This window comes from Hemiscyllium ocellatum, chromosome 2, assembly GCF_020745735.1.
Source record: "Hemiscyllium ocellatum isolate sHemOce1 chromosome 2, sHemOce1.pat.X.cur, whole genome shotgun sequence".
Lineage (NCBI taxonomy): Eukaryota > Metazoa > Chordata > Chondrichthyes > Orectolobiformes > Hemiscylliidae > Hemiscyllium > Hemiscyllium ocellatum.
This window is the reverse complement of record NC_083402.1, coordinates 134,232,839-134,259,044: the sequence shown is the minus strand read 5'-3', so window position 1 is coordinate 134,259,044 and position 26,206 is coordinate 134,232,839. Positions and strand designations below refer to the sequence as shown.

The following is a 26,206-nucleotide window of genomic DNA, read 5'->3' as shown; positions in this document are numbered from 1 at the left end:
ACCTCCAACACATCCCATCCACCTGGACACCCCTTGCTGGCCTCTGACCTGCCCTCGATCTCTTCATAGCCAACTGCTGCCACGACATTGACCGGCTCAACCTGCCACCCCTCTCACCCACGCAACGTGCAGCCCTCCACTCCCTCCGCTCCAACCCCAACCTCACTATCAAACCGACAGGCAAGGGAGGCACAATGGTAGTTTGGCGCACCGATCTTTACATTGCTGAGGCTAAACGCCGGCTTGCGGACTCCTCCTCCTACTGCCCCCTTGACCATGACCACACCTCCCACCACCGCCTCCAACCTCACAATTCCACAACCCCGCACCGCTCGTTTCTACCTCCTGCGACAAACCCGACTGCCCTGGCCGACCCATTGTCACAGCCTGCTCCTGCCCCACCGAACTCATCTCTGCATACCTTAACACGGTCCTGTCCCCCTTAGTCCAAGAACTCCCCACCTACATTCGGGACAACACCCACGCCCTCCACCTCCTCCATGATTTTCGCTTCCCCAGCCCTAACGCCTTATCTTCACCATGGACATCCAATCCCTACACACCTCCATCCCGAAGAACTCAAAGCTCTCCGCTTCTTCCTTTCCCGCCGAACCAATCAATACCCTTCGACTGACACCCTCCTTCGACTGACTGAACTGGTCCTCACTCTGAACAACTTCTCTTTCCAATCTTCCCACTTCCTCCAAACCAATGGAGTAGCCATGGGCCCCAGCTATGTCTTCGTCGGATATGTGAAACAGTCCATCTACCGCAGCTACACTGGCACCACCCTCCACCTTTTCCTCCGCTACATCGATGACTGTATTGGCACTACCTCGTGCTCCCACAAGGAGGTTGAACAGTTCATCAACTTTACTAACACCTTCCACCCCGACCTCAAATTTACCTGGACTGTCTCAGACTCCTCCCTCCCCTTCTCGACCTCTCCATTTCTATCTTGGACCGACTCAACACGAACGTTTAAACTGACTGACTCCCACAGCTACCTAGATTACACCTCCTCCCACGCTGCCCCCTGTAAAAACGCCATCCATATTCCCAATTCCTTCGCCTCCGCTGCATCCATTCCCAGGAGGACCAATTCCAATACCGAACAACACAGATGGCCTCCTTCTTCAAAGACCGCAATTTCCCCTCAGACATGGTTGACGATGCTATCCACCCCATCTCCCCACACTCCTCGATCCTCTGCCTTTGATCCCTGCCCCTCCAATCACCACCAGGACAGAACCCCACTGGTCCTCACCTGCCACCCCACCAATCTCCAGATACATCATATCATCCTTCGTCATTTCCGCCACCAAGGATATATTTCCCTCCCCTCCCGTATCAGCGTTCCGGAAAGACCACTCCCTCCGCGACTCCCTCGTCAGGTCCACACCCCCCACCAACCCAACCTCCACTCCCAGCACCTTCCCCTGCAACTGCAAGAAAGGCAAAACTTGCACCCACACCTCCCCCCTTCACTTCCGTCCAAGGCCCCAGGGGATCCTTCCATATCTGTCACAAATTCACCTGCATGTCCACACACATCATTTACTGCATCCGCTGCACCCAATGTGGCCTCCTCTACATTGGGGAGGCAGGCCGCCTACTTGCAGAATGTTTCAGGGAACACCTCTGGGACACCCGCACCAACTAACCCAACCGCCCTGGGGCTGAACACTTTAACTCCCCCTCCCACTCCGCCAAGGACATGCAGGTCCTTGGCCTCCTCCATCGCCAGACCATGGCAATACAACGCCTAGAGGAAGAGTGCCTCATCTTCCGCCTAGGAACCCTTCAACCACAAGGGATGAATGCAGATTTCTCCAGTTTCCTCATTTCCCCTCCCCCCACCTTTTCTCAGTCCCAACCCGAGACTCAGCACCGCCTTCTTGACCTGCAATCTTCTTCCTGACCGCTCCGCCCCCAACCCATCTCCAGCCTATCACCCTCACCTTAACCTCCTTCCACCTATCGCATTCCCAACGCCCCTTCCCCCAAGTCCATCCTCCCTTCCTTTTATCTTAGCCTGCTTGGCACACCCTCCTCGTTCCTGAAGAAGGGCTTATGCCCAAAACGTCGATTCTCCTGCTCCTTTGATGCTGCCTGACCTGCTGCGCTTTTCCAGCAACACATTTTTCAGCTCTGATCTCCAGCATCTGCAGTCCTCACTTTCTCCAAGGGGGCAAATTGCCTGGGTACATCCACTACCATCTAAAAGGACAAGGTCAGCAGATGCATAGTAACATCACCAATTGCAAGTTCCCCTCCAAGCGATTCACCATTCTGATCTGGAATTATATCACCATTCCTGAACTATCTCCAGATCAAAATCCTGGAACTCCCTCTCTAATAGCAAATGAAGAATCAAGAAGGCAGTTCACAACCACGTTTTCAAAGGCATCTAGAGATGGACAATAAATGTTGGTTCAACCAGTGATACCCACATTCCATGAATGAATATTAAAAAGATATGGTACTCTAATGCCTTTTAAAGGAAGGGAATCTGCTGACCTCACCCTGTCTGGCTTAAATATGACTCCAAACTTGGACTCTTATTCGACCAAGTCATTCAGTGGCAATTATGGGTAATCAACAAACGTTCGCTGTGCCAATGATGCCCCCACATGCCATAAAAGAATAATGGAAAAAAATGCACTAAGGTGGAGGACAGAAAAAAATTTCTGGCTGTAACGGACTGCTCCTTTTTTGAGGTATTTTAGGTGCTGGAGGTGACTTCTTCGAATTCCTAAGAGCAGCAGTTACTGTTTCATATGCTGTTGCATTGTTTTGGAACTTTTGAAGAAAAAAAGTCAAAACAACAGCAGTTGTAAAAGGGAGAAAGACAAACAAAGGCAGCAAGTACATGATCTGTAAGGGAGAGAGAGAAAGAAACCCACACTGCTAACTGACACAGCAGTGAATCTGCGCACTTACTGCCTTTGCTGTTTGAATTCATGTATCGCTGGACATCGGAGTGTGTCTAAGAAAACCTAACAAACAGCGACATTCACAACTAATCTTGGAGGAACCTGTTTGGGAGAGGCCACAGCACAGAAACAAATAAGTGAATAGTTTTAAACATAGCCTTGCTGTAAATCTACAATAGTGAGTAGAGTGGGTTCTTTCTTGATCATATTGGGATCAATTTTTTATTGGGATCCGTCTCATGATTAAATTTTGAAAATATAAGCCAAAAGTATTAAGTTAGCCTGCAGCAGTGTTTTGCAGAGTAATAAGACAATGTTATTTACTGGGTCTGTAGATTGGAAAGACCAAAATGGCCTTTAGTACAGTGACATGCTCTTCTTGTTGGATGTGGCAGTACCGGGAGAGTTTAAGGGTTACTGAGGATTATATCCGCAATGAATGTTGTTTATTGCAAATCCTGTCAAATCAAATGGATCGGTTGGAGCGACAGTTAGAGGCAGTGAAGAATTTACAAGAGGTGGGGGTGTGTGATGGATGGCAGTTATAGGAAGAGAGAAAAGCCGCAGATACAGTCAGGTAGATGGGTTAACTCCAAGCAAGGTAGGGGAGGTAGACAAGTAGTGTAGGAGTCTCCTGTGGCTATTCCCATTTCAAACAAGTATGCTGTTTTGGAAAATGTAGGAGATGATGGACTTTCAGGGGAATGCGGCACAAACAGCCAGATTTCTGGTATCAAGACTGGCCTTAATGTACTGAGGGGTACATCGGGTTGGGTACATCGGGTTCCAAGCGATCAATTATGTTAGGTGACTCTCTAGTCCGGGGACAAACTGACGTTTCTGCAGCCAGCAGAGAAACATCTGAATAGTGTGTTGCCTCCTTGGTGCCAGGATGAAGGATGTCTCAGAGAGGGTGCAGAATGTCCTCACGGGGGAGAGGGACCAGCAGGAGGTCATTGTACACATTGGTACCAACAACATAGGAAGGGAAAAGATCGAGATTCTGAAAGGAGAATACAGAACATCAGGCAGGAATTTAAAAAGGAATTCCTCAAGGGTAGTAATATCTGGATTACTCCCAGTACTACGAGCTAGTGAGGGTAAGAACAGGAGGATAGAGCAGATGGATGCATGGCTGAAGAGCTGTTGTATGGGAGAAGGAATGATCCATTGTTGGATCATTGAAATCTCTTCTGGGGTAAGAGTGACCTGGACAAGAAGGATGGATTGCACCTGAACTGGAAGGCAGGGAGATTCGCTACAGTTGCTTGGGAGGATTTAAACTAGTAAGGAAGGGGGATGGGACCCAGGGAGATAGTGAGGAAAGAGGTCAATCTGAGATTCGTACAGCTGAGAAAAGAAATGAGTCAATCAGTCATGGCAGGCAGGGACAAAGCAGAGAACAAGGTAGGACTGATAAATTAAACTGCATTTATTTCAATGCAAGAGATCTAACAGGGAAGGCATATGAACTCAGGGCATGGTTAGGAACATGGGACGAGAATGTCATAGCAATTACAGAGATGTGGCTCAGGGATGGACAGGATGGCAGCTTAATGTTCCAGGATACAAATGCTACAGGAAGGACAGAAAGAGAAGCAAGGGGGGGGTGGCGTTTTTGATAAGGGATAACATTACAGCTGTACCAAGGGAGGATATTCCCAGAAATACATCCAGGGAGGTTATTTGGGTGGAACTGAGAAATAAGAAAGAGATAATTACCTTATTGGGATTGTATTATAGACCCCCTAATAGTCAGCGGGAAATTGAGAAACAAATTTGTAAGGAGATTTCAGTTATCTGTAAGAATAATAGGGTCGTTATGCGAGAGGATTTTAACTTTCCAAACATCGACTGGAACTGCCATGGTGTTAAGGGTTTAGATGGAGAGGAATTTGTTAAGAGTGGACAAGAAAATTTTCTGAGTCAGTATGTGGATATACTTAGTAGAGAAGGTGCAAAACTTGGCCTACTCTTGGGAAATAAGGCATGGCAGGTGACTGAGGTGTCAGTGGGGGAGCACTTTGGGGCCAGCGACCATAATTCTACTAGTTTTAAATAGTGATGGAAAAAAAATAGAGCTGAGCTAACAGTTGAAGTTCTAAATTGGAGAAAGGCCAATTTTGATGGTATTAGGCAAGAAATTTCAAAAGCTGATTGGGTGCAGATGTTCACCAGTAATGAGATGGCTCGAAAATGGGAAGCCTTCAGAAATGAGTTAATGAGAGTCCAAAGAAAGCATATTCCTGTTAGGGTGAAAGGAAAGGCTGGGGTAAGTATAGGGAATGCTGGATGACCAAAGAAATTGAGAGTAAAAAATGAGGTCTGCAAATGCTGGAGATCACAGCTGCAAATGTGTTGCTGGTCAAAGCACAGCAGGCCAGGCAGCATCCCAGGAATAGAGAATTCGACGTAAGCCATTCCTGATGAAGGGCTTATGCTCGAAACGTCGAATTCTCTATTCCTGGGATGCTGCCTGGCCTGCTGTGCTTTGAAAATGTGTTGCTGGTCAAAGCACAGCAGGCCAGGCAGCATCCCAGGAATAGAGAATTCGACGTTTCGAGCATAAGCCCTTCATCAGGAATGGCTTACGTCGAATTCTCTATTCCTGGGATGCTGCCTGGCCTGCTGTGCTTTGACCAGCAACACATTTTCAGCAAAGAAATTGAGAGTTTGGTTCAGAAAAGGACAGTTATAGACAGGAGAGATCGGGTGAATCCTTGGAGGAGTATAAAGGCAGATGGAGTATCCTTAAGAGGGAAATCAGGAGGGCAAAAAGGGGACATGAGATAGCTTTGGCAAATAGGGTTAAGGAGAATCCAAAGGGTTTTTACAAATCCATTCAGGACAAAAGGGTAAGTAGAGAGCGAATAGGGCCCCCTCAAAGATCAGCAAGGCAGCCTTTGTGTAGAGCTGCAGAAGATGGAGGAGATACTAAATGAGTACTTTGCATCAGTGTACACTGTGGATAAGCACATGGAAGATATAGAATGGAGGGAAATAGATGGTGACATCTTGGAAAATGTCCATATTACAGAGGAGGAAGTGCTAGATATCTTCAGGTGGATAAAACCCAAGGACTTGATCAGGTGTATCTTAGAACTCTGTGGGAAGCTAGAGAAGTGATTGCTGGGCTTCTTGCTGAGATATATGTATCATTGATAGTCACTGGTGAGGTGCCAGAAGCCTGGAGGTTGGCTAACGTGTTGCCACTGTTTAAGAAAGGTGATAAGGACAAGCCAGGGAACTATAGACCAGTGATCCTGACCTTGGTGGTGGGCAAGTTGTTGGAGGGAATCCTGAGGGACAGGATGTACATGTATTTGGAAAGGAAAGAATGATTAGGGATAGTCAACATGGCTTTATGCGTGGGAAATCATGTCTTACAAACTTGATTGAGTTTTTTTGTAAAAGTAACAAAAAGGATTGATGAGGGCAGAGCAGTGGATGTGATCTATATGGATGTCAGTATGGCGTTCAACAAGGTTCCCAATGGGAGACTGGTTAGCAAGGTTAGATCTCGTGGAATACAGGGAGAAGTAGCCATTTGGATGCAGAACTGGCTCAAAGGTAGAAGACAGAGGGTGGTGGTGGAGGGTTGTTTTTCAGACTGGAGGCCTGTGATCGGTGGAGTGCCACAAGGATCAGTGCTGGTCCTCTACTTTTTGTAATTTATATAAATGATTTGGATACGAACATAGGAGGTATAGTTAGTAAGTTTGCAGATGACACCAAATTTGGAGGTGTAGTGGACACTAAGTAGGTTACCTCAGATTACAAGATTACATTGGAATCTCGATCGGATGGACCAATGGGCTCAAGAGTGGTAGATGGAGTTTAATTTAGATAAATGCGAGGTGCTGCATTTTGGGAAAGCAAATCTTAGCAGGACTTAATACACTTAATGGTAAGGTCCTAGAGAGTGTTGCTGAACAAAGTGACCTTGGAGTACGGTTCACAGCTCCTTGAAAGTAGAGTTGCAGGTAGATAGTGAAGAAGGCGTTTGGTATGCTTTCCTTTACTGGTCAGAGCATAGATTATAGGAGTTGGGAGGTCATGCTGCAGTTGTACAGGATGTTGGTTAGGCCACTTTTGGAATATTGCATGCAATTCTAGTCTCCTTCCTATCGGAAAAATGTGAAACTTGAAAGGGTTCAGAAAAAATTTACAAGGCTGTTGCCAGGGTTGGAGGATTTGAGCTATAGGGAGAGGCTGAACAGGCTGGGGCTGTTTTCCCTGGAGCGTCGGAGGCTGAGGGGTGACCTTATAGAGGTTTATAACATCATGAGGGGGCATGGATAGGATAAATAAACAAAGCCTTTTCCCTGTAGTGGGGGAGTCCAGAATTAGAGGGCGTAGTTTAGGTTGAGTGGGAAAAATATAAAAGGGACCTAAGGGGCAACTTTTTCACGCAGAGGATTGTGTGTGTGTGGAATGAGCTGCCAGAGGAAGTGGTGGTGGTTTGTATAATTGCAACATTTAAAAGGCATCTGGATGGGTATATGAATTGGAAGGGTTTAGAGGAATATGGGCCAAGAGCTGGCAAATGGATTAATTCAAGATATCCGGTCGACATGGACAAGTTGGACCGAAGGGTACATCCCTACGACTCCATGAGGTAAATACAAAATTCCACGTTAGCATATTAGTCAGCTAAAAAAAAATTTAAAACAACAACTGACTTTCCCAAATGGGTTTCCTACACACAGTTTAACAGCTTGACTTAAATGCAGGAGGGTTGTGGCCAATTTCTTGACGTACTGCCAACATGAATGCTTTATAGTCCTCACTTGCTCTCAAAAACACATTTATTTCTCTAAGTAGAATCGCTGTTGGTGTCCCCATTTTGATTTTTTTTTTGTTTATACTCATTAGAATATCAGTTGTTTGATGCTCCCGCTAAGAAAATCTGTAAATATAAACAATCTTGTGGGAGTGAGAGATACTATAAGGAGAGACCAGATCATGGGGGAGTCTGACTGCTGGTTGTTTGGTGGCAGTGGGAGCACATCAAGGTCACCTAGTCTGGATTGTGCGATCTGGTTTGGTTGGTGGCCCAGTCAAGTCTTTGTTACATGGTTGCAGGGAGGGGTTTGTCAAGAGGGTATTTACAATGATCGGGAGATTGGAATCTTAGGGCAACAGGTTTCCCATATCCTATTCAGGGATCCCAACTGCCAGGGAATGATGATCAAGAGGGTCAACCAGATCATGATCATCTGCAGCAAGCAGACAGGTCTCAGAATGGGTGATGATTCACCTGCTAACTTACTGAACTTGGTGAAAACTCTTCTATTCCTCCCAGCCCACAAGCAGTGCTGTAAAGGCAGCTAACATGGATTCAGCTCCTTTTGCCTCCTCCACTGAATTTCCCAAGGGCTAGGAAGCCAAGCTTCCTGTGGTTAAAAGTCAAATGACTCAAGAATTGAGCCATGCAGCCTCATTACAACACTTCAGTAACTTGCTTCCTGCCAGCAGATTTGGGGTACATTCCTTTCTTGCCAAATAGCCAGACTTGCTCTAGTTCAGAATGTGTTCACATCTCATTCCAGACTTTTTATTTAGTAACCTTTTGCATGGATCTGACCCACCCATTTCTAAAAGTTAAGATTCAGCCCCACGGTTTGCTCGTGCATACTTTGAACATTATCTTACCTTGTATCATTGATCACCGTGTTGACAGCATTAATTAAATCCTGTTTAGTCAATGAGATAAAATTGAGAACCACAGCAGCTCCCTTTGCCTTCATGTGAGCCATATTATCAGGTTGATCCGCAAACAGAGGGATTCCGATCATGGGCACCCCATGGTAAATAGCTTCGTATATACCATTTGTACCACCATGAGTAATAAATACTCTGGTCTTGGGATGTCCTGTAATTATATTTGCAGAAAATGAAATTAGTTGAGCCTTCATTATAACTAAACTGTGATGTATGATCAAATTCCAAAGACACTATGTATTAGAATACAATGAGTTTGCACTGTCAGCAGAGGCTAAATGGCAGCACTCATATTGAAGTCCAAAGGTTGGGAGTTCAAGCCTCAGAGACCTGAGCACTAAATCTTGGAAGACGTTCCAGTGCAATTCTGAGAGAATGCTGCACTACAGGAGGCACTGTCTTTCAGTTAATATCTTAAACCATAACATCAGCTTTCTTTCTCATTCTCCAGGTCTCATTGCACCATTCAAAAAAACAGCAGAGAGTTTTCTCCATTGCGCTGGCTAATATACTTGTCAAATGGCATTAATAAAATAGATTACCTAGTTTTTATCTTAGCGGTTTTTGTTGGACCTAGATGTATACAAACTGGTTAGCTCAATTCCTACATAGAAGGTACACTTTGCAAATATTTAAACTGATTGTAAGTGCTCGAAGATTGTGGAAGGTATAAATTAATACTTGCAATAATTTTTCTTTAATACAATGGAGTATCAACTTAGTCTTCTTTTAAATCTTGACCCTGCGATCCGTTTTAAAATGGTTGAATGAAACCAATTCATTAAAAATACTAAGTGCACATCTATTTCAAGTTATTTTACAATGTTGACACAGTATTATTACTACACAACGTAATGTTGAAAAATGTCATGGCAGCTTAATGTTCCAGTTGGAAAAGCAAAAGCTAAAACTTGATTAAACTATTTTAATAATTTGGGATTCAAGCTAAAAACAGGACATTCATGAAGGGCTGAATGGGATGTTCAACAGTACTTTATTAAATTCATTACAAAATGCCACAGAATCCATAGCTTTGAAGATATGTTTGTGAAATGAATAAATGAACCACATAGCCCAAGGTTCAGTTTGACTCTACATTGAATGGATTATATTGATCTTGGTAACAGTAGGGCATTACAATAGAGCTTAGCATCCATAGAATTTAGGAATGAGAAAATTAACCAGAAACTCTAATTGTGATTACCGTCTAGTAACCTCATCCTAAAAGTCAGAAATCACACTACACCAGGTTATGGTCCAACAGGTTAATTTGAAATCACAAGCTTTCGGACAACTGCTCCTTCCTCACCTGACAAAGGAGCAGCACTCTAAAAGCTTGTGATTTCACATAACCCTGTTGGACTATAACCTGGTGTTATGTGACTTCTGACTTTGTCCACTCCAGTCCAACACTGACACCTCCACCTCATCCTGGAAGTGAGAGAGTTTGGATGAGAAATGATCAGGCTCCGCTTTGATGCCAAAAGCTCGGAGTATATTTAATATCTTTGCACACATGCAAAACTGACTGTAGCAATAGAGAGCCAGAGAGCAGTTAGCTCTTACAGACCCAAACATACAAGATTTAAAATAGGATGGGTGATAAAGTGAGAATTCAATTTTTACCAAGTAGATCATTTTGAGGCAGCCATTTATACAACTTTGTGTTCGATGCTAGCATCTTTGGTTTTTCACCAGCATAGCTCCAAAGAACCTGAAAGATAACAACATTGGGAATAATTGGACAAGCTGAATGCAACATGTTATTTAGTCTTTGAGAAACAATGCAGCCCCATTGTAACTTTCAAGGAAGTCTACAAAGCCACAAACTCTCAGGTTTTTGTGAAGCTATGTAGGGACGGACCTACCACCACCACAAAACTATTAGCACAAGGGCAGTCGGACTAAGGACAGGAATTCTATAAATGAAAGATCCATGCCTTGGCCCTGTATAAGGAGGTGGCATAGAGTTAGTCAAAGGTGAATCTGCTTTCACTAGGCATACCTCAGTGATTAGGGCTGAGTGAGGCCTCCTGGCTGGGATGGGAATCTGAACCCTTCGACGGTAGGTGGAACTTTATTTTTTTTTTAAAATGGCTTCACTTTGGGGCCACCTTCTGGGTCAGCATTCCTTTTATAGATTTTCTAGCTGCAACAGTGATTGGAGGTGAGGAGTGATACGGGAAAGCTCAGACCAAGCCATTCTGCTCCGTGGGCCAATTCTACCATTCAGTTAGATTGTAGCTGATCTGTATGTCAACTCCACTTATCCTGTCTATACTGTATAACTCTCAAAACCTTAGATAACAAGAGCCAATCAATCTCTACTTTGAAAGTTCCAATTTTACACCATTTGGGTGAAGTTATTCAACACTGTCTTACGAAATGATTTCACCTTTAAGATTGTGCATTTTACTACTCCATTCCTCCACTAGCAGACATAGCTTTTTCTTTGTCTTTCTTATCAAACACCTATTGCAGATTAAAAATTTCACTTCCACGCACCTTCAATCTCAATTACGAGAACACAACGAAAGTTTAAGCAAACTATCTCACAGTTTAACCCTTTTAATCCTGGTAACATTCTGGCAAACCTGCACTGTACCCACTCCAAGGCCAACATAACCTTCCTGAGTAACCGAATAAGGCAGCACCGATCTAATTTTCTGATCATAACCCCACGAACCTTAGTAGCATAAACAACAGAAACTGCAGACAGAGTCATCTTAATACAGAAGGTCTCTGATTTATAAGTGTCTGATTCACAGACACTCATACTTACAAATGTGATCTCTTACGGATTTGGGGTTGGACGTAATTTTAAAGACCTACAAACAGTTGCTTTACATTGTCTTGCATTGTGTTCTCACTTGCATAGAAAATGACTTGCAAACAAATTCCACTACAGACTCCATTTGCAAACCAGAAAGTACCTCGACCTAATCCAAAAACTTCCCGTGACACTTCACCGGTCATTCTGTCAATCAGGCAACCATGGACACTGATTGACAGAATGTGTAAGTGACAGAGAGAGATTGGGGGAGTGACATGTATTAAAGTGTTTCTTAAAATGAAGAAAGAGAGTTGGAGGGCAAGGTAGGTTTTGGGAGAAAATTCCAGAGTTTTCAGGCTGTGTGACAAAAAATATATTTCCCATTTGTGATGTGAATGGGGAGAGCAACAGGCACAGGACCACACAGTTCTCAGAGTGCTGAAAGTGTTAATAGTAGTAGAGGATTGAGACCATCGATGTATTTGTATTTAAGGATGAGTTTTAAAAATTAGTGTTGAGATGACAGATCTCCATTCTACAATCATTGGGTTAAAAATGGTAAAATGTTCCATGGTAAAGTAGCAACATTACCAACACCTTCTCCTGAGTAACCTTGGCTTCTGTGCTTAACTGTGAAGTGAAATTTGAAACCAGAACAATCTGATTCAAAGATCACAAGACTACAGATATAGAGTGGAAAAAGGCCATTCGGCCCAGCACATCTGTTCTGCATTCAATCATAGCTGATTTCTTTCTCAACACCATTCTCCTGTCTTCTCCCCATGATTTTTGATTCTATTACCAATCAAGAACCTCTCTATATTTCTTAAATACACTCAATGACTTACAGCACTCTGCATTAATGAGTTCTGCAGGTTCACCACTTTCTGGCTGAAAACAATTCCTCCTCATCTCAGTTCGACTCAGAGTCATAGAGATGTACACATGGAAACGGACCCTTCGGTCCAACTCGTCCATGCTGACCAGATATCCTAAACTAATCTGGTCCCATTTGCACGCATTTGGCCCAAATCCCTCTAAACCCTTCCTATTCATATATCCATCCAGATGCCTCTTAAATGTTGTAATTGTACCAGCCTCCCCCACTTCCTCTAGCAGCTCGTTCCATACATGCACCACCCTCTATGTGAAAAAGTTGTCCCTTAGGTCCCTTTTAAATCTTTCTCTTCTCACCTTAAACCTAGGCACTCTCACTCTGGACTCCCCAACCCTGGGGAAAAGACCTTGGCTATTCACCCTATCCATGCCCCTCAGGAGTTTCTAAATCTCTGTAAGGTCGCTAAAAAGTCATGCCTTCACTGTGAGGCTGTGTGGACCCTAGTCTCTCCTACTGGTGGAAGCATCTTCTCCATGTCCACTGAATCCAAGCCTCTCAGTATTTTGGTACACCATTAATCCTTCTAAATTCCACCCAATACAAACCTAGAATTCTCTACAGCTCTTCATATGACAAGCCTTTCATCTTGGGATCATTCTTGTATATCTCCTCTGGACTTTCTCCAATGCCAGCACATTATTCTTTGGTTATGGGGCCCAAAAGTGCTCAGCATATTCAAAACATGGTTTGACCAGAGCCTTGTATAACCTCTACAATCTACCACTGCATTTATACTGTAGCCCTCTGAAATGAATGCAAACACTGGATTTACCTTCCTAACTGTCAACTGTATCTCCATGGAGATAGTGAGAACTGCAGATGCTAGAAAGTCAGAGTTAAAGTGTGGAGCTGGATAAAAACACAGCAGATCAATCAGCATCAGAGAAGCAGGGGAGTCAATGTTTCAGGTCAGGACTGGGAAGGGGGAAGGGGGCTGAGAAATAAATAGGAGGTGAGTGAGGCTGGGGCTGAGGGTGGGATGGGGATAGGTGGATGCAGGGAAGAGGTGATTGGTCAGTGGTAAGGATGGAGTGGATAGGTGGGAAGGACGATGGACTGTTAAAGTCAGGTCAAGGGGGTGGGGCAGAGAGGGAGGGCTGGACTGGGATGAGGTGGAGGTGGGGAGATTTGGAAGCTGGTGAATTCTAAGTTAATTGTAAGCTGAAGAGGTGTAATATGAGGTGTTCTTCCTCCAGTTTGCATGTGGCCTTATTTTGACGGTGGTGGAGACCCAGGATGGACATGTCATCGGAGGAGTGGGAGAGGGCGTTAAAACGGGTGGCACCCTTCCCACTGACCAATCACAATCACCTCCTACCTGCATCCATCTATCCCCATCCCACTCCCAGTGTCAGCCCCAGTCCCTTCCTCCTATTTATTTTTCAGCCCACTTCCCCCCTGAGTTCTGATGTAAGATTCTGACCTGAAACGTCGACTCCCCTGCTCCTCTGATGCTGCTTGATCTGCTGTGCCTTTTTCAGCTCCACACTTTATCAACTGTACCTCCATGTGAACCTGAAGAGAATCGTGAACTGGGACTCCCAAGTTTTTCTTATTCTTTCTGGATTTGGGCATCGCTGAATAGGCCAGGATTTATTGCCCTTCCCTATTTACCCCGAGGGCAGTGTGACCCTTTGTGCTTCAGATTTCCAAAACCATAACCAGTTTCAAAAACAATCCATGCCTCTAATCTTCATTTCAAAGTACATAACCTCACACTTTCACACATTGTATTCCAACTGCTACTTCCTAGCCTGTCCAAGTCCTTTGGCAGCCTCCCTGTTTCCTCAACACTAACTGCTCCTCTACCTATCTTTTTGTCATCTGTAAACTTAGTAACAATGCCCTCAGTTCCTTCGTCCAGATCATTAATGTATAAGGTGAATAATTCTGGTTCCAACACAGATCCCCGTACAATTCTGCTAGTTACTGGCTGCCATCCTGAAAAAGACCTCTTTATTCCAAATCTCTGCTTTCTGCCCATCAGCCAATCCTCTATCCATGATAGTACCTTGTCCTAACATCTTCGGTTCTTATCTTATTTAGCAGCTTCCTATGCAGCACCATGTCAAAAGCCTTCTGGAAATCCAAACAGATCAGATCTACTGGCTCTCATTTGTCTAACTTACTCATTACCTCCTTAAAGAATTCTAACAAATTTGAAAAGCATGACCAATCCTTGATGAAGCCATTATGACTCCACCCTATTTTACCACACACTTCTAAGTACTCTGCAATCTCATCCCTAACAATAGATTCTAAAATCTCACCAATGACCAAGGTCAGTTTCCCGTCTTCTGCCCTCCTCTCTTAAACAGGGGTGTTATATTAAATATTTTTCAGCCCTCCAAGACCCTCCTGAAAGATCGCCATCAATGACTCCACAATCTTCTCAGCTGTCTCCTCTAGCACTCTGGCAAGCAGACCATTTGGTTAGGTGATTTATGCGCTTTTGAAACTTGCAGTTTCCCCAGCACCTTCTCCTTACTGATGGCCACTGCACTCAATTCTGCCCATGACTCTTTTGAAGTTCTGCTATGTTGCTAGTGTCTTTCACCATGAAAACTGTTGCAAAACACCTATTCAGTTCCTTCGCCATTTTTTTTGTTCACCACCAGTACTTCTCCAGCCTCATTTTCCAATGGTCCAATGTCCACTCTTGCCTCTCTTTTACCTTTCATAGATCTAAAAAATTCTTGCAATCTTCTTTTATATTACTAGGTAACTTACCCTCATATTTCATCTTCTCCCCACCATTGCTATTTTGTAGTTTCCTCTGCTGGTTTTTGAAGGTGTCCCAATCCTCTGACTTCCCGCTAATCTTCAGCACACTGTAAGCTTTCTCTTTGGATCTTCTGCTGTTCCTAACTTCCCTTGTCAGCCATGGTTACCTCATCTTCTCTTTGTGCGTTTCTTCTTTCTTGGGATGAATTTCCACTGTGCCTCCCAAATTATCCTCAAACTCCTGCTGCTCCACTGTCTTTCCTGCGAGGGTCCCCTTCCAATCAATTCTGGCCAGCTCCTCCTACGTATCTTTGTAGTTACTATTACTCAATTGTTATACTGTTACATCTGATGCCAGCTTCTCGTGAGAGCTACAAACTAAACTACAAGTGATATTAAATGCTTACTTTTAGGTTAAGCTGGATGTGAAACAAACAATATCTGTAATTACACTGATAACCAAGCAAGAATATTGGGAGGTGTGTGACCTTGTGATTACCCTAGAATGCTGAGTGACTTAACACTGCCCATTCTTTAAAATAATCAATCCTCTTTGATAAGATCAAGGCTTATACACTTAATGGTAAGGTCATGGGGAGTACTGCTGAACAAAGAAACCTTGGAGTGTAGGTTCTTAGTTCCTTGAAAGTGGAGTTATAGGTAGATAGGATAATGAAGGCAGTGTTTGGTATGCTTGCCTTCATTGGTCAGTGCTTTGAGTATAGGAGTTGAGAGGTCATTGCAGCTGTACAGGACATTGGTTAGGCCACTTGTGCAACATCGCATGCAGTCTGGTCTCCCTGCTATAGGAAGGATATTGTGAATCTTGAAAGGTTTCAGAAAAGATTTACAAGGATGTTGCCAATGTTGGGGCACTTCACTGGAGTGTTGGGGGCTGAGGGGGTGCCTTACAGAGATTTATAAAATCATGAGAGGCAAGGATAAGGCAAATAGATGAAGTCTTTTCCCAGCAGTGAGACAGTCCAATACAAGAAGGCATAGGTGTAAGGTGAGAGGGGAAAGATTTAAAAGGATCTAAGGGGTAACGTTTTCACGCAAAGGGTTGTGCATGTATGGAATAAGCTGCCAAAGGAAGTGGTGGAGGCTGGTACAATTACAACATTTAAAAGGCATCTGGATGGGTATATGAGTAGGAAAGGTTTAGACGGATATGGGTCAATTGCTAGCAAATGGCACTAGATTTAGGCTATCTGATCGGCGTGGACGAGTTGAACTGAAGGGTCTGTTTCCGTGCTGTATATCTCTATGACTGTATGACTCTGACTAAATATTCACAATAACAATGAAACCAGGCAAAAAGCCTGGTTTGAAAACAATGAAAATTGGTGAAAAGAAAATGAATGCTGATTGTTACTTTATTCATTTTGCTCAGAATTAACGTTTCAAATTATAAACATGTGAAGGAGGCTTTTAGACAATAGATAACAATTCTTAGAAATGGTGCTTCAGAATCATACAGCACGGAATCAGATCCTTCGGTTCAACTCGTCCATGCTGACCAGATTTCCCAAACGCTTTGTTGCAAATAGTTTGAATCCATGTGTAATAACTTGTAATACCAACTCAAATTGGTTGGTCTTCATCTGAGTATTAAACTTACATTGGCTAAAGAACACTCTCTTGGCTTGAGCTATTAAAAGCTTTGCTAATGCTTGATAATCTTGAAACGCTAATTCTGCTTTCTCTCCCCACAGATGTTGCCAGACCTGCTGAGTTTTCTGTTTTTGTTTTAGTTAGAGTCATAGATTCATAGAGATGCATAGCATGGAAACAGACCCTTTGGTCCAACCCGTACATGCCGACCAGATATCCCAACCCAATCTAGTCCCACCTGCCAGCACTTGTCCCTTATCCCTCTGAGGAGGAGAAAGTGAGGTCTGCAGATGCTGGAGATCAGAGCTGAAAATGTGTTGCTGGAAAAGCGCAGCAGGTCAGGCAGCATTGCTCCTTGGATGCTGCCTGACCTGCTGTGCTTTACCAGCAACACATTTTCAGCCCTTATCCCTCTAAACCTATTCATATACCCTTCCAAATGCCTTTTAAACATTGCAGTTGTATTAGCATCCACCACTTCCTCTGGAAGCTCATTCCATACACATAACACCCATTGCGTGAAAATGTTCCCCCATAGGTCTCTGTTATATCTTTCCCCTCTCACCCTAAACCTCTGCCTTCTAGTTCTGGACTCCTCCACCCCAGGGAAAAGACTTTGTTTATTTATCCTATCCATGCCCATCATGATTTTGTAAACTTCATTAAGGTCACCCCTCAGCCTCCGATGCTCCAGGGAAAACAGCCCCAGCCTGTTCAGCCTCTCCCTATAGCTCAAATCCTCCAACCCTGGCAACATCCTTGTAAATCTATTCTGAACCCTGTCAAATTTCACAATATCTTTCCGATAGGAAGGAGACCAGAACTGCACGCAATGTTCCAACAGTGGCCTAACCATTGTCCTGTACAGCCGCAGAATGACCTCCCAACTCCTGTATTCAATACTCTGACCAATAAAGAAAAGCATACTAAGTGCCTTCTTCACTATCCTATCTACCTGCGACTCCACTTTCAAGGAGCAATGAACCTGCACTTCAAGGTCTCTTTGATGAGCAACACTCCCTAGGACCTTACCATTAAGTGTATAAGTCCTGCTAAGATTTGCTTTCCCAAAATGCAGCACCTTGCATTTATCTGAATTAAACTCCATCTGCCATCTGCCCATTGGCCCATCTGATCAAGATCCTGTTATAATCTGAGGTAACCTTCTTTGCTGTCCACTACACCTCCAATTTTGGTGTCATCTGCAAACTTACTAACTATACCTCTTATGCTCACATCCAAATCATTTATATAACTGACGAAAAGTAGTGGACTCAGCACTTATCCTGGTTGCACTCCACTGGTCACAGGCCTCCAGTTTGAAAAACAACCCTCCAAGCCTAAACCACCAACACCCCCCTCCCCCCCCAATAGAAAATACTAGTATCTATGGAGCAGACAACAACGATCAATTAAAACGATAGCTATAACTGAACAATTAGACCTGCAACATTTGCTGTTGTTGTCTAGAAGTGCATGCCTTGAGCTTGACAAGTTTTGAAAATGGAGCTGAGGAAAAATCACAAATACCAACACTTGTCCTGTTCCTTTGTCTTATTGTCTTATAGAGCACATACTATAGATGCGTCTCAAGCAAAACATTACCTTTCGCATAAAGGAAACTGCAATATACTGAAAGTGGCAAAACCAGATGTAAATGCATGCACAGAGTTTGTAAAGCGAGCCAACCTTTTGTGGAATTTCTCCCAGTGCTTCAGCAATTATGTTAGCTTTCTCAGCAGTAAGGTTCTTAACCAATGAGCCCAGCGAAAAGATCACAACGCCATGCTCTCCCGAACTCTGAACAAATTCTTCCAATTCCTGTGAAACAAAAAGGGATTAGGCCCCAAATTTTCATGGAGATGGAAAAGATTTGAGAATGAACCAAAATGATGCCAGAGACTAGCTGAGATCAGGTACTTGTTTGGTATTGTTAAGAGTAAACATAAAAAGTATACAAGAGCTGTGTTAGGGACAACCTGTCAAGTCTTCAAATCCTCTCATTTTAAAATTTTGAGTTAAAAAGGGCTGCAGTGATAAAAATAAATTCCAAGTGGACTCTATGAACAAACACGTTGATTTGGATCTCGTTTACCACCTCCTGAGAGAAAAAAAGGAGAAGACGCCACTATAGGAAATGATGTCACCACAGAAAATGACATCACCAACCCAAGGAAACTAAAACATATATCTAAAAAGTGGGCTACACCACTAGCGCTTCATTCGGAGTCTCAATGATGATGTTACCTAATATGGTGTGAAACGTCTGAAAGCGAACCTTCCAGCTCAGCGAGCAAACCTACATACAAAAATAAGTGTTTACAATTTCTGTAGCTGTTTCCTCCCATAGGCCTCATGGTGATTATTAAAGTATTAATACTCCTAGACTGCCTCCACAACCGATCAGTATCACATGGGGGTTGGAGTTGTTGTTTTCACATTAGGTTTGATTCACAGTTCCAAATGGATATGAAATTGTCTTTCATGTTAGGCCATGAATACAAGTTTTTTCTATGAAATTCAAGGAATCTGAATGTATGGAAAGAACCTTTATCAATGAATTCTTTTTAAGAGTGAAGGTGATAATAGATACTTTATTTTTCATTTTAATGTGGTTCTTGAGGCCTACTTGTGGTGGATACTGGGTGATCTAAGGGAATGAATTGACATAAGTTCAAATTAATTTGGTGTAGGGCTATAAAGGACCAAAGTGTGGACTAAGGTGATAGGTTGCCATGGAAAGTGGGGGTCATGAGTGGGTGTGAATGGAGCACAGGATGTGTGTGAGGGAATAAGGGATGAGGACTTGACTGACTTTACTATAACTGGAATAAAGTCCCAGAACATCAATGTGGGCCTTTTAAACTACCCACTACTCACGCAGAATTCCACACTATTTCCGTGAACAGTGGACCTGATTCCAGATGCATTACCAAATCCAGAATGAAAGCTCAACCATTTCAGGCAGTTTCTTCTGAAGTGGACTGACTCTGTCTACCCAATGTGGGAGCAAAAATTCAGGCCATTTTATCTAATTAATTGAGCCTGGTGTTTGCATTGGTTATCAAATTATATTGAAAATGGCCATTTTTTAAACAGCATTCTGCTATTTTAATGTTCAAAGAGCACAAGACAGGTGGGAGAGAAAAACCAGACAAGGAATTACTAGGGTCACATTTCTGATTTCTCATTAAAGTACAGATTGGACAAAGACCATTCCTAGATACGCAGCAGTGAGTTAAACACATTACCATATCTTCCCTCAACGTGTCAACGTGCTAATTCTACTACTAAGCCTTTTATAATCTGTACACTGCTGACATTCTATTAAGTACTGTTTCCCGTGTCTTATAATTTTTAATTCTTAAAAATGTTTTTTTTTTAAAAGTTGCACTGACTGTAACATCTGGGACCCAGTCACTTGAGCCAGAAATTAACACGTGTGATAATTCAGTGGTTTACTTTCACAAAGTGCAAATGAAATTATGTGTACCATTCTTATGTAACATTCCTTGGAATAAAACATATCAAGGTATTTTAGTTCACACCTTATTCATAGCAATATTTTAATTTCAAGATATTCAGACAAAATATCCAAAAGTGAAATGATTACATGAAGAATGAATAATACAAGTTATACAATAGCTAATGTATTGATGGTATAGAATCGCTTGTGACATAAACTGAGTTACTACAAAGTATCCTTCTTTTTGCTAAACATCTTCCTTTCCTGGAGTTCAGAGAGAGAGTACAAAGGGAGTAGATGGCCTTGATGGGTATCGTTACATTCCAAGGATGAAAATATACAACACAAAATGTTTACTCTTTGCTTAGAATCAGAACATAATGGTTCAAGTTTTGAAAGACATGTTGGATCACTTACATCTCATTTTATAGTAAAAACAGATTCCATAGAATGTTGGAATAGTATTGATGGCAAAGTCAAGGAATCATGGCTAAACATCAATACAGTATCAAATCCAAGTCATGTTGGAAAGTTTGGAGTGGGGGTAGATGAATGTAAGATAATTTATCTATAATATATACTCATCCATAGTATGTGCTGCAAAAATTAGAATGGTAGAAGAGGGCACCTTTTAGCAAATAGAGCGGACTGTTAATTAAATTCAAGTTGAATTGAAGACCATATAGGACCTCAAAAGTGAAAGCTAGCTATATGTTCACTTCAAAAAAATACTTAATTGTGAAATGCTTTCAGGTGTCCTCAAGTAATAAAAGAATTATACAAAAATGAGCCTAGAACTAGACAGTCGGAACTCAGGCATATTAAAAAGTTATTCCCAAATGCTCTTCTCAACAAAGGATTGATTGTCATCCACCCATCAGAGAGATAATGGGGAGCTGCTCCAGAACTTTACAGTAGATAAGACTATCACTGCACTTCTTAAGATGGCTGAACAAGTCAATCCCGGAAAGGATAAGTCTGCTTCAAGTGAAGCTTCCCTCATTGTGCAGAATGACTCTGCTGACTTGTTCACAGGGTTTGCGTCTGCTTTGGATTTTTGGAACACAGTCATGAAAATTCTTGCCGACTGCTGGTGTTTCCAGTTGCACAGCCAGCATTTTTGTTCTTGTCAAACATGCCAAACCTGCTAGAGTTAGTGTAAATAAAGAAAGATTCACTGCCACTGGCTTGTGTACAGGATGACTGCATCCCTTAGGAAACGCAGAAGCTGAGTTTACCAAATAAAATGGCCAATAGGCATCTACATTTCCGATTCAAGAATGCCATTAAAAGAGAAAGGAAAGCCCAAGATGAAGACATTGCCTTTCTAAAATGTGTGTTTCCTAAATAATGTGCATAATGTACTCTGTTTATACCATAACTGGATAAAGTTACATGTTCTTGACAAAATACTGGGTAATCAGTATCCAACTGCACCTTATGAAATCATCACATTGTTCTGCATCCTTTAATTTGTTGCTATTGGTCTGATTGTAAACAGTAGATTCTATTGTTTCCTCGGTCTTACCTGAGACAGGGGTTTTGCTGGATGACAATGAAGCCCTCCAACAAATACAAAGTTGGGCAGAAGGGGGCGGGGGAATTCGAAATCCCAATATGTCCGAATCAGCCAGATTTCAGCCTTGCCCATTGTTTCGCAGAATGTTGTTGGTTTACCTTTAAAAACAGAAGAAGAACAAACAGAAAGTTATAACAATTAAGTGTGTAATACTGAAATTATTTTCCAGAGACTCATTATTAGTAACAATGTCTACAGTGAGATTAAATCATTTCAACTACTTTGTTCGTCATATCTCAATGCAGTTCGGTATTTTGCACATTGCTGTCTCAAAAATGGCAGCCATTGGATTCTGTTGGGGAGGAAAGTCTTCCCCACTTGAGAGGCATTGAAAAAAAGTGGTGGAAGATAATCGAATGGGTTGCTGTTGGAAGACACCTGCCACCTTTCTACCACAGGAGTTAAGCTGTTGCAGCGAACCAATTGAGACCTTCAAGTGGTCTTAGGGAACCTTAAAATGACTGGTGTTATTAACTTTATTCCCTGCAGACAAGAACACTGGTAACCTTCCTGATAGAGCAGCCAGCCTGCTGGGTTTGGCAGGGTTGGGGGAGATGATGTCAATAATCTTAACATCTCTAAGTACAGACTGAGGGTGCAGAGAAAATAACTTAGTCTGTCCATTGTCTTGCTCCATTGCAATAAATCCAAACACAAGTCTCGCACATGGAATTATGATGGAGTGGGAGAATGGTCGGGGTCTTCTGCTTTCATGAAACACAAATCCTTCTATTTCAGAACAACAAATCACATGTACAATTTGATTGTAAGGAGTGCTCTAGACTTCTCCTATCTAAATAATGAAGAAAATTATTCCTGTATATTACATTAAGCATTGACAGTAAGAGTTAGAAAATCTTCCAAGCCACATTTTTCTCAAACCATTTAATTAACTTTGATAAAATCCCCATAGCTTCTATTATATGCATTCTTAAAAAATGATTTCAGTAAGATTTATTCAGATTCAGGAAAATTTATGACAGCATGATTCAATTCCTTGACACTTAGATCCAGAAGAAAGAGACAAACAATAGACAAGCTCATCCCTGATCCCAATTTCGTCAAGGTATAAAAGAAAATGTAAAAGAAAATCAGAAAACAAGCATAATTACAATTGTTAAAGTCTTTAGACCAAACCTAAATTAAATAGAAGTTGAGATTTTTCTCTTTAAGGCAGTGAAAATTAATGTGAAATTCAACAGAAATGTTCAAAATACTGAACGATTGTGATACCATAAATAGGAAGAAACCATTCCAACAGGCAGGATTGCTGGCAGAGGGTACAGAATGCGCATACAGGTAATTCTCCTGTAATGCCATAGTTGTGTTCCAGCAAAACCTCGCTTAATAGAAATAATGGGGCCGATGGCAAAAGAGGGGTTAAGGGCAGATCAGTAAAAAATATCACTCATGCTCACTCAAAAATTACCCAAAGTTTAAGTAAAGTATAACAGCCTGAATGAAGGATGAAATCATATTTCTTAAAGAAACAAAATTATACAGAGTATATTTAAGAAGATGTAAGAAAGCTGCTCTCTGTACAGTACCTCTCACAGAATGCTGGTATATCAGTCGTTGACACTGGTGCATGCGCGGAGTGGCATGGCAACCAACTCTGAAATAGCGCATACACTTGTCAGCACAAAGATCGGTGTGACCATTGCACATGCGCCGGACATCCAAGAATTCCGGTGCTTCTTTGGGACAGCGCAGAGATTTCGCTGGAGGACATTGGTGTGCACGCAGAACGAAGTACATGAACCGAGGGAGTTTGGTGACCAATCGTACCTATGTAAATAGGCTGTAGTGGCCCAGTGACCACATGAGTTTGAAATTGAAATGCTGACAGTGTTGAAGGTACCAAAATACAACTTTTTGGCATGTTTCGTTCTATCCTACAAGGTCACTACATAACCTTTGAAAGCAAGATTCCTGACTGACTTCTGCCATCACCACTGCACATTTTGCCATTAACCAATCTGACCTATTTCCTCTTAGTCTAGACTCATTCCCAACTCCAAATACTTGGCAATTTTTCTTTAAATGCATGTTACAATCTTATCTGCCTTGACTATATTTTAGTGGAAACAAAAGAAACTGCAGATGCTGGAATCCAAGGTAGACAAGCGGGAAGCTAGAAGAACACAGCAAGCCAGGCAGCATCAGGGGATGGAAAAGTCAACATTTTGGATCTGCCCCTTGTTCAGGACCTGAAACACTGACTTCTCCATCTCCTGATGCTGCCTGGCTTCCTGTGTTCTTCTAAACTCCTGTTTGTCTACCTTGACTACATTCTACAGCAAAGCATTACTGCTTCAATAATTCTTCGCTGCAGGAATCTCTATTAAACATTCACTTTATTCTCAGTGATTATTTTCAATTGCTCGTTCTTTATCACACCCAGAACTCATCATCCAAAACAGTAGAAATAAGTCTTTATATTTCAAAACTCTGTATAACATTAAAACTCTTCTCAACCACAGTGGTTTTAGGAGGTTCTGGAAGAGCACAGCAGTTCAGGCAGCATCCAAAGTGCAGCAAAATCAACGTTTCGGGCAAAAGCCCTTCATCAGGAACAAAGGCAGTGACCCTGAAGCGTGGAGAGATAAGCTAGAGGAGGGTGGGGGTGGGGAGAAAGTAGCATAGAGTACAATGGGTGACCTGGGAGTTGCAGTGGGAGATTCTTGCAGAGAGAGGAGGAAAACTTCAAGGCAGGCATCCTTGCAAGAGGATTTGCAGTAGGGTTAAAATCAACGAGGTAAAAACAATGACTCCAGATGCTGGAAACCAGATTCTGGATCAGTAGTGCTGGAAGAGCACAGCAGTTCAGGCAGCATCCAAAGTGCAGCGAAATCACTCATTGTACTCTATGCTACTTTCTCCCCACCCCCACCCTACCCTAGCTTATCTCTCCATGCTTCAGGCTCACTGCCTTTATTCCTGATGAAGGGCTTTTGCCTGAAACGTCGATTTCGCTGCACTTTGGATGCTGCCTGAACTGCTGTGCTCTTCCAGCACCACTAATCCAGAATATGGTTTCCAGCATCTGCAGTCATTGTTTTTACCTGGTTTTAGGAGGTGGGGGGGGGGGGGGGGTGTTCTTTAGGGAAAATGTCATGACATTGAAAAGAGTACAGAACAGAATCCTTTGATGGCTCCAAGAATGTGGAACTTATTTAATCTATTTTTCTAATCAAACTGTTCAGAGATGTTATGCCACACATATGGAGCTGACAGGATTTGAACCGCGCCTCACCGTCTTGGGTAGGGACTCTACCTCTGCACCCCTTTTAAATTTCACCAGCTGCCAGACATGACACAGCAAGGATCCATTTCAAGAACTTCCCCAGCTTAAGCAACAACCATTTCCCGTAACTCCATTTCCTGTTCATTTACCAGTCCTGCGCTGCAATAACGTCTTCATTTGCTTCACTTCGTCTGATTGCAAAATCTTACAAAGATCAGGACATAACAAAATATTCTGTTACACGGAAAGCCTGATTATCATAGAACACAGTCTGCCTAGGAGAACTCCTCCACACTTCCACCTTACAGTGTGTTGCTTCCACACAATTCCGAATAATAAAAGTGCGAGCATTCACATGCATAGTAGAATTACAAACCGGAAACCCACTACGCAGAATCTGAAACACAGTGCCCCTGAAGTCTATTTGGATTTGCTTAATCTTAACATCACGGCGTATAGACTGAGCATGTGTAAAAGGAGAAAATAGCTTAGTCTGTCCACTGTCTTGTTCCCTTGCAATAAATCCTAACACAAGCCTCGCACGTGGAATTATAATGGAGTAGGAGAATGGTAGGGGTCTTCAGCTTTCATGAAACACAAATCCTTCCATTTCAGAACAACAAATCACAGGACAATTTGATTGCAAGGAGTGCTCTAGACTTCTATCTAAATAATGAAGAAAAAAATTATTCCTGTATATGACATTAAGAGTTAGAAAATCTTCCAAGCCACATTTTTCTTTAATCACTTACCTAACTTTGGTAAAATCCCTGTTCAAGACAGCTTCTATTCTATACGCTGCAGGCAAGGATGCCCGGAGGCATGGTACATTGGGGAAACCGAGCAAAGGCTATGACAATGGATGAATGGGCACCGCACAACAATCAACAGACAGGAAGATTCCCTCCCAGTTGGGGAACACTTCACTGGTCCAGGACATTCAGCCTCGGACCTTCGGGTGACCATCCTCCAAGGTGGACTTCGGGACAGGCAGCAGAGGCTAATAGCTAAGTTTGGTACCCATAGGGAGGGCCTCAACCGGGACCTTGGGTTCATGTCACATTACAGGTGATCACCATTGCACTACACACACACACACAGATATTCCTACACACACACACACTCTCACATACACACGGACACAGGTACACACAGACGCACACACACACACACCCTTATAGACACACACACACTCCCACATGCACCCCCTCACAGACGTAAGACACTCTGCACCCACTACACACA

General features: G+C 42.7%; 1 protein-coding gene across 12 annotated transcripts in view; it reads right to left on the bottom strand.

Moving 5' to 3' along the window:
- The window catches only part of LOC132825160 (UDP-glucuronosyltransferase 2A1-like), a 113,306-nt gene that overhangs the window by 9,764 nt on the left and 77,336 nt on the right, over positions 1 to 26,206 (bottom strand). For 9 of the 12 annotated variants that reach the window (XM_060840220.1, XM_060840194.1, XM_060840246.1 and 6 more), the window contains 4 exons: positions 21,664 to 21,812; positions 18,359 to 18,490; positions 10,287 to 10,374; positions 8,592 to 8,811 (listed from right to left, as the gene is read on the bottom strand). In XM_060840220.1, the coding sequence (XP_060696203.1) occupies positions 8,592 to 8,811; positions 10,287 to 10,374; positions 18,359 to 18,490; positions 21,664 to 21,812 (589 nt within the window). The other 3 variants (XM_060840238.1, XM_060840264.1, XM_060840230.1) reach the window with 3 other exon arrangements.